The sequence below is a fragment of the Xenopus tropicalis genome, chromosome 2, assembly GCF_000004195.4.
Source record: "Xenopus tropicalis strain Nigerian chromosome 2, UCB_Xtro_10.0, whole genome shotgun sequence".
Taxonomy (NCBI): Eukaryota; Metazoa; Chordata; class Amphibia; order Anura; family Pipidae; genus Xenopus; species Xenopus tropicalis.
Window position 1 is genome coordinate 42,076,171 of NC_030678.2, and position 16,284 is coordinate 42,092,454.

Consider the following 16,284-nt stretch of genomic DNA (forward strand, 5'->3'; position numbering starts at 1 on the left):
AAAGACACAGACTGTACTATTCAACATAGTCACACAAACATCATAAACTCACTATTATTTGCCACATGACTTAAAAGGGTTACACCAGGTCTGAGCTGATGTAAAATAATGGCATCAATTTCCAGGGATAACTGAATCCATAAGTTTTGGATTTACCCAAATACTAAATGCTCTCAGGGCTGTAGGTCCAGTGCAGACCTAGGCACTGAATCCCAGTCAGGCCCTCGGCAATCAGTGCATGTGTAGATAGTCCTGTGCATACGGTGATCACAGCAGAAATGGGTGTTCATTCCCCCAGACCTCAGCTCAGCCTTTGGATATAACCATAAGTATCCAGTGGCAGGCTGGAGGGATGTAAGTTTTTGTGCACTTTTTTATTTACTTTAAGCATCCAGCCCCCTAAAGCTGCTACCATAGGCACGGCCCTGAACCCTCAACAAAAGTAGTTTGCATTTTCAGATGTAAACCAGAAGAAATTGCATGTTTTTTTTAACAAAAATGTTGTCCTATTTGGTTCTCTATAGCTATAAATCATGTGACTTCAATGGTTCAAATTCAGTTCAGCTAAACTGTTAGGATTTCGCCAAATGTGAATCCTTTAAAAAGTGCTTTTCTAAACCTAATTTTGGTGCATCCCTATAAGTTACTATGTTAGTCTAGCATTAACCACCAAACCACCACACCTTGATAATCACCTTTATAGATCTATGTAATGGATGATACGTGCAGTTAGTTAACACATTTGAAATAGCACACCACTTATTTTACATTATTTTGTTGGGTTGGTTGATAAAGCTGCATTTAATCAGCCTGCCTTGCTGTTTCAACTGGGTGGTTATTAATTATCTTGGCTGACAGTTACAGATTGTCACTTCAATCATCCGCAACATAAAACAATGACACTCTACAACAATGACAATGTCATTTCTACAATTTCTTATCATAAGGATACTCTATTATTAGTCAAAGCTACTCTTATGAAAATTAGTAGACTGAAATATGCAGATAAATAATGCTTGGTATGCAGAATTCTGTGTGTTTATCTAACCATGTAGAGAACAATTGTGAGACCTAACTATGGTAGATCTGAAAAAAAAACACCTGTACTTTGCTTTTCTGCTAAGATCATAAACATTTCCCATTCCCAAGTACCTGGAAGTTTTGGAGATTTAATTGGATATCCGAGAGGCACACCTGGCTGCTGTCCACCAAATCCATTAAAACCTTCAAATGAAAAACAAAAAATCTAGTTAAGTTATTTAATTAATACACACAAAGGTTTCATACAATACCATTACCAATGGAATTATTATGGTAAGTGTATAACTATTTCACTTTTGATTTCCCCAATAGCTTTTAAGAGTGTAACCTGCAGATTTAAGTGAGACCTAAATCCTCCCTAAAACAGCCACATACTGTGCCTCCCTATTCTATAACAACTGGCTAGAAATGGTGAAAGTGATGAAACAAACCTCCAGAGCATTTGGTTTCCTTCTGCTCTCTGATATCTGAGCTGGACAGTAGCTGCAGCTGAGTCTACTTCCCTTCCTCTTTTTTTATCTTTATTGGCTCTCAGAGGAGGACAGGGTGGGATAAGCAAAATAAAAGCTCGGGAAATGTCTTCATTAATCATGCTCCGAAAGCATGTAAACCAATTCTCAGGCAACGAAACAACAATCAATAAAACATTATATAGGTATTGGATCTATTATCTGGCAACCTGTTATTCAGAACACTTTGCAGTTTCCAATAGTGTCCTAGGTTGAGGAAGATTCATGTATGAATTTTTCCTTCTGACAATTAGACAGTAAGGCTTAGTTATGAGAGCAATGCAATTTGCAAAGTCATGATGTAAATTGCTATTTTTTCATCCACAATGCAGTGTTTGTCTCCCAGAATTCCCATGTTGTGTCTATCCAACCTGCATGCAATGCTAACATTGCAGTCTACTAGGGGTACCTTGGATTTACAGACAGATGCAGGCTGACTTTCAGGGTTTCTTGCATAAACTGCTTGCACAAAATTCATTAGACCGTATTAGTGGTCACTGCAGTTGTGAAAAACCTCAGGTTTCAAACATTATTATTCTTTGTTTAAATAGTGCCATCATATTCTGCAGCACTTTACAGAGATTATACATCATTCACATCAGTCCCTACCCCAGTGGAGATCACAGTCTAATGACCCTATCACAATCACACACAGTAGGATCAGTATTATCAGGAACCAGTAAAGCTGCCTGTATGTATTTTTGTGGGAGAATATCACAAATTTAAGCTCTTTGGTGCACTGCAGCAACACTGGTATTAAATACATCAGCAAGGGAGAAATGCTATGGCATGAATGGAATGTCTACACAGCTTTGCCAGATGTAGACACATAATAAATAGTATTCTGCGTCAGGTTTGTGCCTTGCCGTCACTATGCTGCTAATGTATTTCATACCATATGTTAATACAATATTCCAAACAGGCCAAAGCCTCAATAAAAAACACTTATAAAACATGCTAAGTGCTGCCACTAATGTTCTTTGAATTACTGAATAATTTTAAGAAAGTACACTCCTATTTTAAAATAGGACTTTAGAAGTGACCTGTATAAATGCACTTGGACTGCAGCATAGAACTCATCAGTGACAAGTGAAACTCAGGTTATAAATGTTGTTGTTTTGACTAACCTGGAATTCCAGCAAATGCACCACCACCTATGGGAAAAAATAATATCTTAATTTGTGACAGCAGTATAAACTGGAGGGTTTCTGGAAACTGGGCTGCCCTGTATTTCCTAATGGACTTATTAAGATATTGAAAAGTTTGTAAGCATGAAAGAAAGATACAATAATACGAAGTCAGTCTAATGAAATTCTAGGGTTTGTAATCATTCAGTCTACTATAGTATGTAGAAGCAAGCAGTATGTTACTTTATGATACAATGTTAGTGTATATGTATATAAACACTATGCCTTAGAATGATGAACACATTTCTGTATGCTATAGGAAATATGTAATACCAATGTTCTCCTTTAACAAAGCTGCCCCTGATCCACCTAGCAAGATTTACCCCACTGACAGAGTAGAGAAGTAGAGAAGGGCCACTTCTGTAGGTCATGCTTGGCTGGGGTAATGCAATCCTTCCACAGGCTGGAGTACAAATGTAAACCATACTTGTGCCTCCTAAATTTTACCTCCCCCAGGCTAGCTTATGTGACTACTGTCTCTCTGCAGTTAGTGGGGTGTAAATAGCTGTAAAGGTTAAGGACAGTTAAAAGCAGTTTTGTTAAAAAAGAACATTTTGGTGCTGTGTGACTAGTAATATTGGCACACTCCTTACAGTTATAGAGACATGACAGTATAATTTGTATACTTTAAATAACTAGCTTCAAGGTGCCCATTAATCGTTAACAAAAAACCTATTCTACAGCATCCTTAATAAGTTGTTATTTTTCTCCCTTTTAATACATTCTGACATAGATAAGGAGAATATAGAAATGGCAATGTCTCACCTGGAGCTTTTTGCTTGACTCCATTCCCAGTGGCTACTCCAGGAAGGACGCCAACTCCTGGGAATCGTCCCCCTGCCAGCAGAACAGTTATTAGTAGGGGTCATCATGGACCTGACACTGGGGCTGCATCACAAAAGCTTGCACTGATGCTTATTTATATAATAAGCTTTGGCCATTTTTACTTTCATCTGCAAATGGTACAGCAGTTAGGGGTATGTGTTTTGCTTGTCTCCTCCCTTGAAGGATAGGTAGTGCTGAGAGTGTCAGTATGTAGCTGGGACTGTACCAGACCGAACCTTCTGCAGGGGCCACATACTTAATACAAGCTGATGGCTGGTGCAATATTCATAGCTATCAGAAGTTGTAGAAATGTATTAAAGGAGAAGGAAAGTCACAATTGCTGTGGGGGGCTTCTAAAGACAAAGACCAAGAAGAAGAGGATTGCTCTGTGGTATTCACTGGAAGAACCCTCAGGCCAGTGCAGTTTTCTGTGAACAGGAGTACCAGCCCAGGGTATGAGGGAAGTTAATGCAGTGACTGGGGGGTGCCTAACTTTTGGTAACTCTCAGCAATTATGACTGAAATTCTCCTTTAAGTGGTTATAATGTAAATTGCTTATCCTACATTGCAAAGCGCTTCCATGCAAGCAAATAAATACTGAATGTGGTACAGTATTTGCAAAAAGCCCTACAAAAATTGCTTGCCTTAGACAAGTGGTCCTTACAAAATTGTCCATATCTTATGTAGGGAGGCTGTTAATACCAGTCCCATCCCTGTGAGTTGAGGTAGGAAGGCCTGCAGAGGAAGTGCTGGGGGAGAAGCTGACAGAAAGGAAGTCCTGTAGGTGAAGTGCTGGGTGAGATGCTGACAGGAATGAAGGCCTGCAGAGAAAGTGCTGGGAGAGAAGCTGACAGGAAGAAAGGCCTGCAGAGAAAGTGCTGGGAGAGAAGCTGACAGGAAGAAAGGCCTGCAGAGGAAGTGCTGGGAGTGGGGTTTCCACCTTTTTTGTTGGGCAGGGGGCGGGCGGTGACATCACAGGGGCAGGGAAGAGGTGATTGGTCAATCTCAGTGAGGTTTTGACCTGGACAGCTCTTCTGAAAACTGTGCTGTCCGGGTCCAGACAGGTGGCAACCCTAGCTGGAAGAGAAGCTGAAAGGAAGGAAGGTCTGCAGAGGAAATGCTGGAATAGAAGAAGACAGAAAGGAAAGCCTGCAGAGGAAGTGCTGAGATAGAAGCTGACAGGAAGGAAAGCCTGCAGAGGAAGTGCTGAGATAGAAGCTGACAGGAAGGAAAGCCTGCAGAGGAAGTGCTGAGATAGAAGCTGACAGAAAGGAAAGCCTGCAGAGGAAGTGCTGAGATAGAAGCTGACAGAAAGGAAAGCCTGCAGAGGAAGTGCTGAGATAGAAGCTCACAGGAAGGAAAGCCTGCAGAGGAAGTGCTGAGATAGAAGCTGACAGGAAGGAAAAGCCTGCAGAGGAAGTGCTGAGATAGAAGCTGACAGAAAGGAAAAGCCTGCAGAGGAAGTGCTGAGATAGAAGCTTGACAGGAAGGGAAAGCCTGCAGAGGAAGTGCTGAGATAGAAGCTGACAGGAAGGAAAGCCTGCAGAGGAAGTGCTGAGATAGAAGCTGACAGGAAGGAAAGCCTGCAGAGGAAGTGCTGAGATAGAAGCTGACAGGAAGGAAAGCCTGCAGAGGAAGTGCTGAGATAGAAGCTGACAGGAAGGAAAGCCTGCAGAGGAAGTGCTGAGATAGAAGCTGACAGGAAGGAAAGCCTGCAGAGGAAGTGCTGGGATAGAAGCTGACAGGAAGGAAAGCCTGCAGAGGAAGTGCTGGGAAATATGCAGTAGTGTGTGAAAGAGTGCTGTGAGATCCCTGATATTACTGTGTGTGAAAAGTCAGTAGGGAACCCCAGTGGCAGAAAAGTGAGCTCTGTTTTGGGCACAGAAAAAGGGAGTCCTTTGCAAAGAAACTTCCACATAAGTGGGGATTTCCCAGAAGCTCAAACTACCTGCAACATTAATTTGCTCCTGATTGGCACACTGCAGTGCTAAAGAGAAGAAAATCAGTGCAGGATTTCCTTCACTAGCAGAACAGGGTTGCACTTGTATGAGGGGTGTAGGTCTTGTTTACTACCTATAGAATCAGCTGCATGCCAGGCCAGATACTGTAGGTGCTCCAAAGCCAGCACAATATCAGATGATGCTCTTGTTACAGCCCGGACTGGGTACCAGAGCCCTTTATATTTGTGGACTACAGGGAAATATAGACTCTTACAGCTATTGAGAATTCAAAAGACCCACCTGTTCCCGGAACAAGTCCTCCAGGAAAGACACCAGGAATTCCCGCACCTGGAGTAAATCACAGGCAATATGTAAATTAAACAGCAACATAGTGCAGAAGAGAAAGGAGGCTACATATCGACAATATTACTGTGACGGACAAGCAAGCAAAAGATTGAAATACTAGTGACAGATCGACATTAGAGGGACAATACCACATTTAACAAGGACAGTACACTCCACTTAGTTAAATGTTCACTACACCTCAGATTAAAATCAACAAGGAGGTTGCCCTTTTCAACTACCAATGCCCCCAATAATGTCATTGTCACACCCTCTGCTAGAACATGGCCAGGCCCCTGCTAAAACATGCCCAGGAAGGTAATAAAGAAGACTGTGACCTACTACCCAGAGAAATAATGGCTCATTAGGCAAGCCTGAACCTGCAAGATGAGCAAATAATATTTTCATAGAAGCTTTGGGGGAACAAAAGGATAATGGAATGTTTGTGCAGCTCACAATATTCCCAATAACAAATCCATATAGAGAAAAATATAGTGTTCTTAATATACAAAAAGTGTTCATTATAGACACAGCAGAAAGTATATGAACCTGAATTCATTATATAGTGCAGGGATACCATAACACCATATACACAGTATCAGCAAGGGAATGGGCCCTATACAGTTTAAATACACCACAGAACACAAATAAAGGACAGAGCAACATTTGTATAGCCACATGTAACAAGCACAAAATACTCAAGACACCAACACTGTACATAGAAATACACAGACAGCACCATGTATTCTATTACCTGGCAGCTTTCCTGGTTTCCCTGCTGCTCCTGGCTGAACACCTGCTTGTGGCACTACCGCTCCTGAGTTTATTAACACAGCAGTTTGTTATGGGAGGGCTGGCTAACTAATAGGCCCACAAATAATGTTTGACTATGTACCACCCCTGAACTACATTATAAGAAGGAAACAAGGCAAACTATATACCTGTGGAGACTCCAGGCACAACGCCGGCACCTTCAAAAACATTGTGTATAATAAGTTGGTTTTTTTTTTGCATTTAGTCCTAAATGTTTTTGTTCAGAGGTTGATTGTCAAAATATTGAACTACATGTTAAAAACAGGCTCATTGTTTTCTAAGGGACAGACTACATAGACTACAGACTGCAGCGTAGACAAGAAAAGGAGTAACCCCCTTTTTAGCTACTGTTCATCATGGACATTATGACAAATGATGATCCATATTCCCCTGTAATTTATACACACCACATATATTTATGTGGTTATATAACAAAATGGGCAAAGTTTGCTCAGATCTAGTAACCCGTAGCAACCGGTCTTAGCCAACTTTTACTGTTGGTGCTGTTTGAATAATGAAAGCTATTGTTTGATTGGTTGCTAGTGGCACACTGCTGACTGTTTTTCATAATGCCTTAATATTAGACTGTATGGCTTTTAAAATGATTTGCACACAAAGTAGTCAAAGCACTGACCTGGTAATCCAGCACCCGGATATGCCCCAGGGACGCCACCTATTATAATTCATAATAAAACCTCAGTTAGATGATCATTTGTGAGTGGGTAGGAACTTGAGACAATGTAAATAGGTGAGGTTATTTGTGCTCCTCCAGCAACTGCAGAACTACAGCTCTTAGTCTAGATAGAAAGACTTCAATAGCTGTGGCGCCAGCACAGGCCTTTCTTGGTTGAAGGCACTGTTACTGGGATAGCAGCCTGCATTGGGTTTCTCACATTATTTTCTAGGCTCTGTGCCCAGTAAATGCGTAAATGACCTTAAAACCATCCAGTGTTCTCTTTCATGATGCTTGCTGAAATATAAATACCATTTTTGCTGGATTCATGGCATGCCAAATAAGTCTAAAAATCATATTGCTCATACCATTGCACCATTCTGAGACTGGGGTGGAGAGTGACACAGAATGCTAGATGTTTATACTATTGCTGTTCCAGGAAACACCCACCAATCCTCACCAACAGATCTATTAGTTGCACTGCAACATTATGTCATTTCTCTTCTGTATGCAGGACTATGTCATGTACCAGTGCCAAACACTGGTGAACAATAGCACATAGCACATGCAGCCCAATGACACTCAAGCATGTACCATAGTCTTTCACTTTCTATTCTGGGCTAAAAGTTTCCTTTTGATTTTTCTGCAGTTGCAGTACAAAATCCCTCCAGATGATGGTGCTGCGAACAGCTTGGCAGATATGCTAATGCAGTTCAGATTTCCACCAGAAGGTGGTACTGCAGAGTACATAGTGCTCAGGTCCTTTATTCTTTATTCTATTCTATTAGACTGGGATACTAATAGCACTATGTCTCTTGTCATTTCAATCTACGCATTTGTCATTTGCAGATATTCCTGCACTTTTATTTTCCTTTGGCCTATATGCCTGATCGTGTTAATCCATCAGCACATAGGCTATAACCCATACTTCTGCATGTCTGCTCTAAATCTCTTTGCACCACAAATCATTTTCGGTTGTTTAACCAGATTCTGGTAATTGTGAGAAACACCAGGAACTGTATTAAGACTGTACCTGGCTTGGTATAAATGCCTGTCCACTGGAGTGAAAGATGGGAATGCTTTTTAACTAAGCAAGTCTTATTATTATCATTGAGGCATCATAAATATGATTATTGTTCATATAGCGCCAACATATGTTGCAACACTTTGCAGAGATATACACCATTTACACCACTCCCTGCCCCAGAGGAACTTACAATCTAAGGTCACATACACTATGGTCAAAAACTCACACAGACACAAAAACAAATAGCAAATAGTGTCTTAGTGAATTGAACCTAGGACCCCTGCACTGCATAGCACCAGTGCTAGCCATTGTTTTTTTAATATCCAACATGGATTGTGGTAGCTAGATTCTTAACTGTCCCATATTTATGAAAATTGGCGAAGGTATATTAAAGAATAATATATATATATATTAATAAAATGACTGCTATCTTGAAGCAAATAAATGTGGAGAATCATCTGGTTTTGCTAATGCACAACATTGCACAAGGCAAGTAATGAGAAGTTATAGGATGTGGGTTTTGGGAGCAGCTACAGGATGATATATTTTATGTGAATTGGGAAGTTGTCCACCGTTATTCCCAGGATTTTATAGCAATAGCCAAGCAAGCCTGTATTACAGAATGTGCCGTTACCAGTTATTGGTTGCATACATAAAAACTGCAGCCTATTTAAATCCTATTATAGTGTCGTATAGAGAAACTACTTGAGGCTTAAAATGGCACGTCCCCATCTTTTTCTTATCAAGTCCTTTACAAGTGTGACACACTGGATTAATGAAGTTTTATATAACAGCCATCCAACTGACATGGTAAATTGGTGTTAGAGGAATTTAAATCCACTAGGAGGATAAAAGCTAATTCAACATAGGCCTGATATATATATGATCCTGTCTTGCAAATAGGAGATTATGATATAAACACTACATTTCCTTGAAAAACAGATCCAATTTGTATTGTCGAAGGAAAAATAAAATGTTAAGGATATGTTCTTGTAATTGGACTTCCTGGAATAGGCTAAGCACAGCAGTTTAGATTCCTTCTAGAGCCTGTAATGTGGAATTCTTATCTGCATCCATTTGTAATCATCACAAGGAGGGTAATGATCTGCTCTCACCCTATCCTTACAACAGGTTTAAAGTGATATGCTGGAATAAATGCCAGATAAAAGCCAGGAAACAGCACATTAGCCAAGCACAACAAATCACAATGGTAAGAGTTGATGTCAACATGTACTGACTAACTATTTCCAGTGCTTTCTTTTCTATGCTGTGTAAACAATCATTTCATTTTCTTTTGTATCCAGTTGTTTTATTAAACCTTTATCAGATGTAGTCTAAGAATCACAGGATTATTTAAAGGCTCAGTAATCCATAAAATTACAGGAAGGCTGGAGAGCCATTCTGCATATTGTGCAGTACCTGCACTGCTACAGCCAAGGCTTTCCTTTATGTTAAGGGGCTAACTGGAGATTAAAAGGGTTCTCTAAGATAAATAATGTAAGAAATAAATGCTGAGCACATATGTATTCATATAGGCATACAGGAATACAGTACTGGAGTGAAAAAAGACCCATTTCATTAAGTTAAAATCATTTCGACTAAAATGCCAGATTAATAGGTATACATACACTGAAAAATATTCTTATTTGTGGCATGTGGCAAATATGAGCATATATTCCAATGATGGCACAGTCCCTCTCCAGAGATATAGTCCTGCTGCACATACCCGACTAAAATCAATTTCATAAATCACACCATGCACACCATCAAGTGTAGTGCCACTACATTATATAGTGTCACTGACCTCTATATTAAGGCCCAGTAAGCCATGGACAGGTAGGCAGTTGCCCTGGCTATGCTATGAATAAGGTAAAGGTAAAAATTAAGGGTTCGTTAACCTTTATGTTGTCTTTTAGCTTCTTTTCTTACCAACCTTTGCTCTGTGAAGCTACAATTTTAATGCTACTGTTACTTTTTATTAGATTTCTCTTTTTCATTTTCCAGTCTGTCATTTAAACTACACCCTGGTTGCTAGGGTAACTTGGACCCTTGTAGCCAGATAGCTGGTGAAATTCCAAACTGGAGAGCTGATGAAGAAAAAAATAAATAACTTAAACACCTCAAATGAAAATGTAAGACCAGTTGCAGTCTTAAGAAATTATGCTACAGTATACCTCATTTTAAAAGTTAATATAAGGGTAAACAACTGCTTTAAGCGAGAACACAGTTTTTAAGGACAAGTTCTCATCTCCAAGGAATGAAGAGCCCAGCAGTGTGCTCTAAATTAGGAGGACAATTCTGGGGGCAATTCTGTTACCTTTGCACTTCAGAAATGGCCATGGTTGGCTTTGTGGTTCTGGTAATGGAGTTTCCGCAGCACCCTGTTCTGGAAGAGTGAGGGGAGTTCACAGGAGTAAAATATCATGTATCTGTGACCATTTGTTATACATAGCCAACATATAGATCGCTCTGTTTGGCAGCCACAGGAGCAGTTATATGTTGAAGCTACAGCAGTGAGAATTAATTTAAAAAAGGTGCAAAACTTTCATTTTGCACATTGTACCTTGCACTTGCATAGGGGAGTTTAATTAGCTGTTAGAATGTTATTCATAATCAAATAAGTTCATCAAAGCCGAAAAACTGTTAGCTAAATGCAGAGTAGGAGTAAGGTTTGAGCCTCCAATCTAAGGAAAATTGATTTAAAACACAGATGTCTAGCCTGCAACTCTACAACTCTTGTTCAACTACAGCTCCCAAATCCCCCTTTTAGCTGTCAGAGGGATTTTGTTAATTTGTACTACAGCTGCAGCTGTAGGATCACAGACTGGACATTTCTTACATGATTTATTAATCATTGTAATGATGCGGAATAGGCTGGGGGCCCATGACACCCGGCCCTCTTTTCAAGTCCTTACCCCAACTCTGCTAAAGAAGATGTCAAGTTATGCAGTAAGCTGGACTGGGCCATATTATGATTGATCTAATGATAGCAGTACAGACTGTAGTACTGTATGTACGTATGCATGTAGTATATATATATATAGGTACACAAGTATATATATATATACATACCATACATTGAGTGGATTTAAGAAAATCCAGACATTGGACAGTAGAAGTAGGATGGCCTACATCTGTTGCTGGGTGCAATTCACTTACCCCTTGCTGCTGGCTCTTAGTATTTGTTAGCGTATTATAACTGTTATCAGCTTGGAGTGTAAGATTTCCATAGAAATAACTTATCTCCTCTGCTATGTGGTTACAGCTAAATAATCTACACATTGTCAGTGCATGTGCAGATCAGTCATACCTTCTTGGGCACTTTCTGCCTCTGCTTCTACCTCCTGAGCCCCAGGGTCACCTGAAAAATTACCATTTGTTTCATATTGTACATTTAGGATTCTTACATTGGATTGCTCCCTTTTGGACCTAGAAAAGATCTCTTTAAATAAAGATCAGCTTTTTAGTGCTTAAGGTTGTTAGGTTTTATTTCTCTGTATTTGAATTATATATTCATATTTTATTTTTATTTACTTTAATTTTACAAGATAAAAGTTGTATCCTATGTTGATATTCCCATCAAGTTGGTAAGGTAAACTGTAATGTTTAGTAGCTCTTTCTTGGGTAACTCAACAAGCCTCACCTGCTGTCCATCCAAGGTCAAATGCTACCTAGTCGCCAAAAGACTTTCTACATTTCTTTGCATAACATAATTATAATTGTACCATATTTAAACCCCAAAACAGCATTTCAGATAATCCACCAACCATGTGGACCTAGGTGAACACTGGTCTGAAAAGCACCTCAAGCTCTAGATGGCTTGAATGGCTTTCTTATTCAGTTAGCTATTATACTGTATATACTCTATACAGTATGTTATATAACACTTTAGTCCATTCCATTGCTGAGTTCCAGTAGCAACCTGTAGATAAGTTAAATCAACCTATCGATCCCTATGGTCACTATGTCTTACTAGAACTGGATTACCAATTTGTATATTCCCAAACAAAATGTATTGGATGATGGTGTAACGAGGCAACCAATACTAATTTAAGTTGGTAACAAACATGTCCATCAAGTTCAACCACTTTAAAGGTAATAGCTATAATTGGTACCAGAAGTATTTTTCACATTTATTTTTCCCACTACTTTTAAAAAGTCAGACTCATGCTTATCATGTTAAGAAACATATCTGTGTACTGCATTGGCAGCAATATTTTTAATTGTTTGGCACCTGCGGGTGTATGTCCTCAAGATAAGTAGCCCCTTACTATAGCTTCATCTGCTTTCTCATTCTCTTTCAGCAAGATCCGGCAGCAGCACTTGGAATACCCCATTAGCAGTGCACGGAAACTGGATTTAGCTTGAGATTTCAGGCCAAATACAGAATTTTTGTGTTGGATTTGTTTAAATCCTTTTGGATTCAGAAACCTGAATTGTGATGAAGTACGTTCATCCCTAATCCTATGAGGAGGGGATGCACAGAATGTTTCAGACACATGTCTTGAATGATTTTCTTCAGCAAGGCTCAGACTCAATCTCATAATTCACCTCCTGTGGTCATTAAGCATTCTAAGTACCACTTTCCCTGAGGATTTTAGCATTTGTTTGAGCTTTGTTGGATTTGGTTTGGAATTCAGTTAAAGCTTTTTAGGATGATTTTATGCTGGGCTAAATTCTTAAAACGGTGGAGTAGTTATACCCCTTCTTACAGTGCCTAGTAATTCATTATAGTGTTTCCTACTGGCATTTATGCCATCAAATGTATCAAAGGTTTTGTACAAAATAATATTTAGCCACTGGTAACTATGACTGTGACAGATCCAGTGGTGTAGTTCTGTACTGTTCAGTGCTTCCTGATACTATTATATATTGTTGCAGTTTTGTACCATTTAGCATATTTCAGTACCATGTTTGACAATCAATTATAACAAATCCAGCGATGCATTCATCTACTAGTAACTTCCTAGTATCACCCAAAACTACCTATGAGACAAATCCATTGTAGCACCATCCAAAACTATAAATGTGATAGATCCTTATGCTTCCCAGTAACATCTATAGCCATAAAGACAAATATATAGCCCTTTCCAGTACCACCCATAACTAGCGATGAGCACATTTTTTCGCCAGGCCTGGCTTTGGTGCGAAATTCCACATTTCGCCATTGGTAAATTTTTTGACAAACGAAAACAAATTTACTGTGACAAAAAATTCAGTAGGAAAGAAATGCCCATTAATTTAAATGTATTTGTTGTAAAAAAAAAAGAAAAAAAAGTGTTGCATATTGAATTAATGCATTTAGCAAATTTCAACAGTTTTGCAAATTTGTCAGTGAAGCGAAATGGGACAGATTCCCAGTATCACCCATAACTATCACTGTAAATCCATTGCACGTTGTACCACCCATAATCATACACACAAATTCATAGCATATTTTAGTACACCCATAAATTATCACTGTGACAAATCCAGGGGTTTAACTACAGAGGAAGCAGACCCTGCGGGGGGGGGGGGGGGGTGGTGGCAGCAAAGCCCTAATTAATAAGCAATTCCAATATATCTTGTCAACTAACAATGTTTTGGGCCCTAGATTGCATTTGCTGTGGGACCCAGTAACATCTAGTTACGCCACTGGACAAATCTATATCAGTGGCATTGTGGCAAAATCATAGCACTTCAGTGTACCACCCATAACTATTACTGTGGCAAATTCATGCCCCTTGCTAGTACCACCCATAACTATCAATGACAAATTTATAGAATTTCCAATGCCACCCATAACTGTCATTGAGACAAATGCATAGCCCTTCTCAGTGCCACCCTAACTATGAATGTGACAAACAGTACTATCTATAACACCTATTGAATCATTGGGACAAATCCACAACACTTCCTAGTATCACCCAGTCAGATAAATCATTGCACTTCCTACTACCACCTATATTAATCAGTGATACTATGACAAATCTATAGCACTTCTTACAATCACCTAACAGTGACTGGGACAAATATTTATCACTTCCTAGTCCCACCAGTGATTATCACAAAAACATCCCAGCAGCCAGATTCACATAGTGCAGGTCTGGACTATCACAGCACTTCCCAGTACAATCACATATCTAATGGTTCAGTTCTGTACTTACCAACTCCTGCACCAGCTCCAGGGCCTCCTGGCAAATAGCCTGACAGAGAGAAAACATACCACCTTAATTAAATTCAGCACACATCCCCAAGATTTAACCCTTCACAAGCTCTCAAAATTTCACTGAGCACAATGTTCTCTACAGACAAATTTGGGGGTTATGAGGGCACATAAGGCAGAGACCTGCATCACAAGGCACCTTAAAACAATTACATTTCCATCAAAGGTCATTAAGCCTTCTTTTCCAAAACAGCAAGTTTCATTTGTGCATTTGTATTCCTCTAAGGTGTTTCATAATATTATTTGCTACCTATTAAATCTCAGACCCAGGAAATTGTGAGGCTTGTCCCATGTTACACCTCATTAGTGCTTGCTTTCCCATAACATTCCTTCCCAATGCACTGAACCCTTTACAAGACTGTTGGGATACTAACCATTCAGTACGATTATTTCACCCCCCCCCCATTATTCCAAGTAGTACTGCTCTAGAACAATATCATGAAGGGTGGCTGATTGCATAGTGTCTACATAGTCTCTACATAGTCCAGGGTAGGACCAAAAAAGTGTTACAATGAGGTGGGGGGCATCTTGATACAAATTGGAATTATGTTGGTGAGCCACACAGTAGCACAATAGTTCCATAATACTTTTGCTGATGGGAAATATTTTGATTATTTAGCAAATAAGCTGTTATTTACACAAAAAGAAAATGAAATGTTCTGTGTCCATACAGCCTGACTTTGTTGCACAGTAGCCACACTTACCTGCTTTTCCAGGCTTTCCACCAGCTCCAAGGCCACCAACTCCTAGTCCCCCAAGTCCTCCTGCACCCAAACCTCCTGCTCCAGCACCGCCAACACCTACACATGGATGAGCAGTACAGTTTGAAATGATTTAAGGATAAAGATTAACAAGAAAACTATACAATGTGCCTAGAAAAACCACATTGCTAGTGGGATTTCTCACCTGGTTTGGGAGGTTTGCCTCCAGGGTATACACCTAAGGAGACAAAAATAATACACTGAAAGCATGATATTTTGCATTTTTATCAACCCAGTATACTCACTTGATGTGTCTACCAGGGCCTATAGAAATGTATATATATTAATTACTAATATTGCCAGTGCTATAAATCTTTTTTATTTCTGCACTAGTTATTTTCTCTCAACTATCAACTTTAATAAATGACAAACTGCAAAATGTATTCCACCAGGAATATGAATTCTGAAGGTATTTTAAAGCATATACAGGAATACCTGGACATACTTACTAGGTATATTACTATTATCTGGTAAAGATGCATGTAAGAGGGTTCAGTAGGTATTGTTTGTTACAAACCTGCTCCTATTCCGGGTGCAATGCCTCCTGTTCCTACACCAGCTCCTGTATTGGCAGAAAAGACAAGCAACATTATGGCTGGCTGTTATGGGTTACTACTACAGAGTAACTGCTACTGCATGCACAAACATCACTGGGATACCAGTAACAAGTATTCTATGCTAGCATACTTGCCTATTAAATAATAACATATTGGGATATGTTTAAAATTACTGGTATAGGCTTTGCATAGGCTGTTGGAACATGTTTTTGGGAAATACTAAACTAAATTATCATTGATATTTTGTGTTATCCCACACTGGTGCAATGTGCAGTTCACTTATCTGCTATGCATTTAGATGCACACAGTGATGCAATGTAGAGTCATTATTCACTATATAATCAGAGATGGTTGGCATTATCTACAAACCTGACCAAATACAGACTCAGGGCACAAAAGCAACT

General features: G+C 39.5%; 1 protein-coding gene across 27 annotated transcripts in view; it reads right to left on the reverse strand.

The window, feature by feature from the left end:
• The window catches only part of eln1 (tropoelastin 1), a 76,567-nt gene that overhangs the window by 34,761 nt on the left and 25,522 nt on the right, over window positions 1-16,284 (reverse strand). For 21 of the 27 annotated variants that reach the window (XM_031896089.1, XM_012957209.2, XM_018091327.2 and 18 more), the window contains exons 3-15: window positions 15,841-15,885; window positions 15,469-15,501; window positions 15,267-15,362; window positions 14,504-14,542; window positions 11,668-11,718; window positions 10,675-10,743; window positions 7,292-7,330; window positions 6,786-6,815; window positions 6,599-6,661; window positions 5,803-5,850; window positions 3,503-3,574; window positions 2,678-2,704; window positions 1,153-1,224 (exon numbers count right to left, since the gene is read on the reverse strand). In XM_031896089.1, coding sequence (XP_031751949.1) covers window positions 1,153-1,224; window positions 2,678-2,704; window positions 3,503-3,574; window positions 5,803-5,850; window positions 6,599-6,661; window positions 6,786-6,815; window positions 7,292-7,330; window positions 10,675-10,743; window positions 11,668-11,718; window positions 14,504-14,542; window positions 15,267-15,362; window positions 15,469-15,501; window positions 15,841-15,885 — 684 coding nt within the window. 27 annotated transcript variants of the gene reach the window in all.